At 38.4% G+C, this 1521-nt stretch overlaps 1 protein-coding gene across 1 annotated transcript; it reads left to right on the top strand.

Annotated features, from left to right (window-relative positions):
* Positions 1-874: 874 nt before the first annotated feature.
* Positions 875-1521, top strand: LOC145036920 (anti-muellerian hormone type-2 receptor). Its single transcript, XM_078985445.1, has one exon. The coding sequence runs from the start codon at positions 921-923 to the stop codon at positions 1440-1442; it is 522 nt and encodes a 173-aa protein (XP_078841571.1). The 5' UTR covers positions 875-920; the 3' UTR covers positions 1443-1521.

The raw sequence follows: 1521 nt of genomic DNA, 5'->3' as shown, positions 1-1521 counted from the left end.
TTGAGTACGAAAAAAAGGAAAAAGACCAAATGAGAACAAACTCAACAGTTGGTTACTCTCCTGAGTCATTTTCCTTGAAAAGTTAAATGAAATTAAAGTTGCAAAATTATCAAAGACTGCAACCTTCTTTGACTATAACGTATATGAAGAGCGTTTCAGAGGGGTAACGTCGTTAAAACATGGCCTATGCTATGCTTATTGTGGTTAACTGTCAACACCTTACTTCAAAAAGATATGATTGTGTATGAGAGGTATATTTATCAGCAAAAACGTTTACCTCAAGGTATATTATGGTGATGTGTCTGCAAAAGCAGCATGATATTGTACATATGGATGTTGTATCTCATCCCATGAATTCGATCTTAAAGCTAAGTAAACTCAAAAATCACAACACTTGTGATTCCACTCATTTGTAGACTTGTCTAGAATCCATGATACGATAAATCATTCGATTAGAAATGTAAATACAGTCATGAAATGCGCCTGCTTAGTCAAGATTCTCCTAATAAATATTCAAGTGCATTACAAAGTTGTACATATATAAATAGTGCTCTTTCGTGGGTTATGTTTTGAAGAGAAAAAATAATGAATATCATAAAATCATTAACATCAGTATGAGTTGACGTGGGATTTGCTGTAACCAACTGTTGAGTAAAGGAAAAATGACTCAGGAGTTCGATAGTATATTAAATACAAAAAAAGTTAATTACCCTGAAAGGTCATTTTCCCCAAAATAAAATTCTACATTTCTACTTACCAATAAATTATCACTCTTAATTGAATCCGTAAGAAACAAAATTTGAGCTAATAATAATTGAATTCTTTTATTAAATTAAATATATAAAGCACAAAAAAACATATTTTCTAAATGAAATCACACACCGTTCATCACATTATCCCTATTATCTCTTCCGCCAAGAATGGAGCTCTCAAAAATGTTGCTCCCATCTCCGACTTCCATCTCAATCCCTCCAAAACCTTACATTTCGCAATGCTTCCTGTACAACCGATCGTCATCCACCTCTCGCCGCCGTCTCAATCTCCGATCCATGGCTAAGCAAACCGGCGAAGAAGTTTCCACCAACGGGATTACAGAGAAACTGGCAATAGCCGGTGGGTTAATCGCGAACCCAGTAATCGGGTGGTCCCTTTACACCCTGAAGACCACCGGCTGCGGCCTGCCACCTGGTCCCGGCGGATCCCTTGGCGCATTGGAAGGCGTTAGCTACCTGGTGGTAGTGGGGATTGTGGGGTGGTCTTTGTATACCAAATCGAAAACCGGGTCGGGTCTACCTAATGGTCCTTTTGGGTTGTTGGGTGGTGTTGAAGGGTTGTCGTACTTGTCATTGGTGGCGATTTTGGTGGTGTTTGGAGTTCAGTTTTATCAGCAGGGTTCGCTCCCTGGTCCGGTTCCCGTTCCCGGTGACCAGTGCTTTGGTTGAGGTGATGTGTAAATTTTCAACATTTTTGTATTGTTATAAGTTTATAACTACAATAATAATTGTACCATATTTGTTTTTA

Source organism: Lactuca saligna, chromosome 3 (genome assembly GCF_052625555.1).
Source record: "Lactuca saligna cultivar CGN05327 chromosome 3, ASM5262555v1, whole genome shotgun sequence".
In the NCBI taxonomy this organism is placed as follows: domain Eukaryota; kingdom Viridiplantae; phylum Streptophyta; class Magnoliopsida; order Asterales; family Asteraceae; genus Lactuca; species Lactuca saligna.
This window is presented reverse-complemented; position numbering and strand designations above follow the sequence as displayed.

Bases quoted from the DNA above. Each gene is read 5' to 3' on its own strand.
- LOC145036920 (XM_078985445.1), top strand. From the start codon at position 921: ATGGAGCTCTCAAAAATGTTGCTCCCATCTCCGACTTCCATCTCAATC.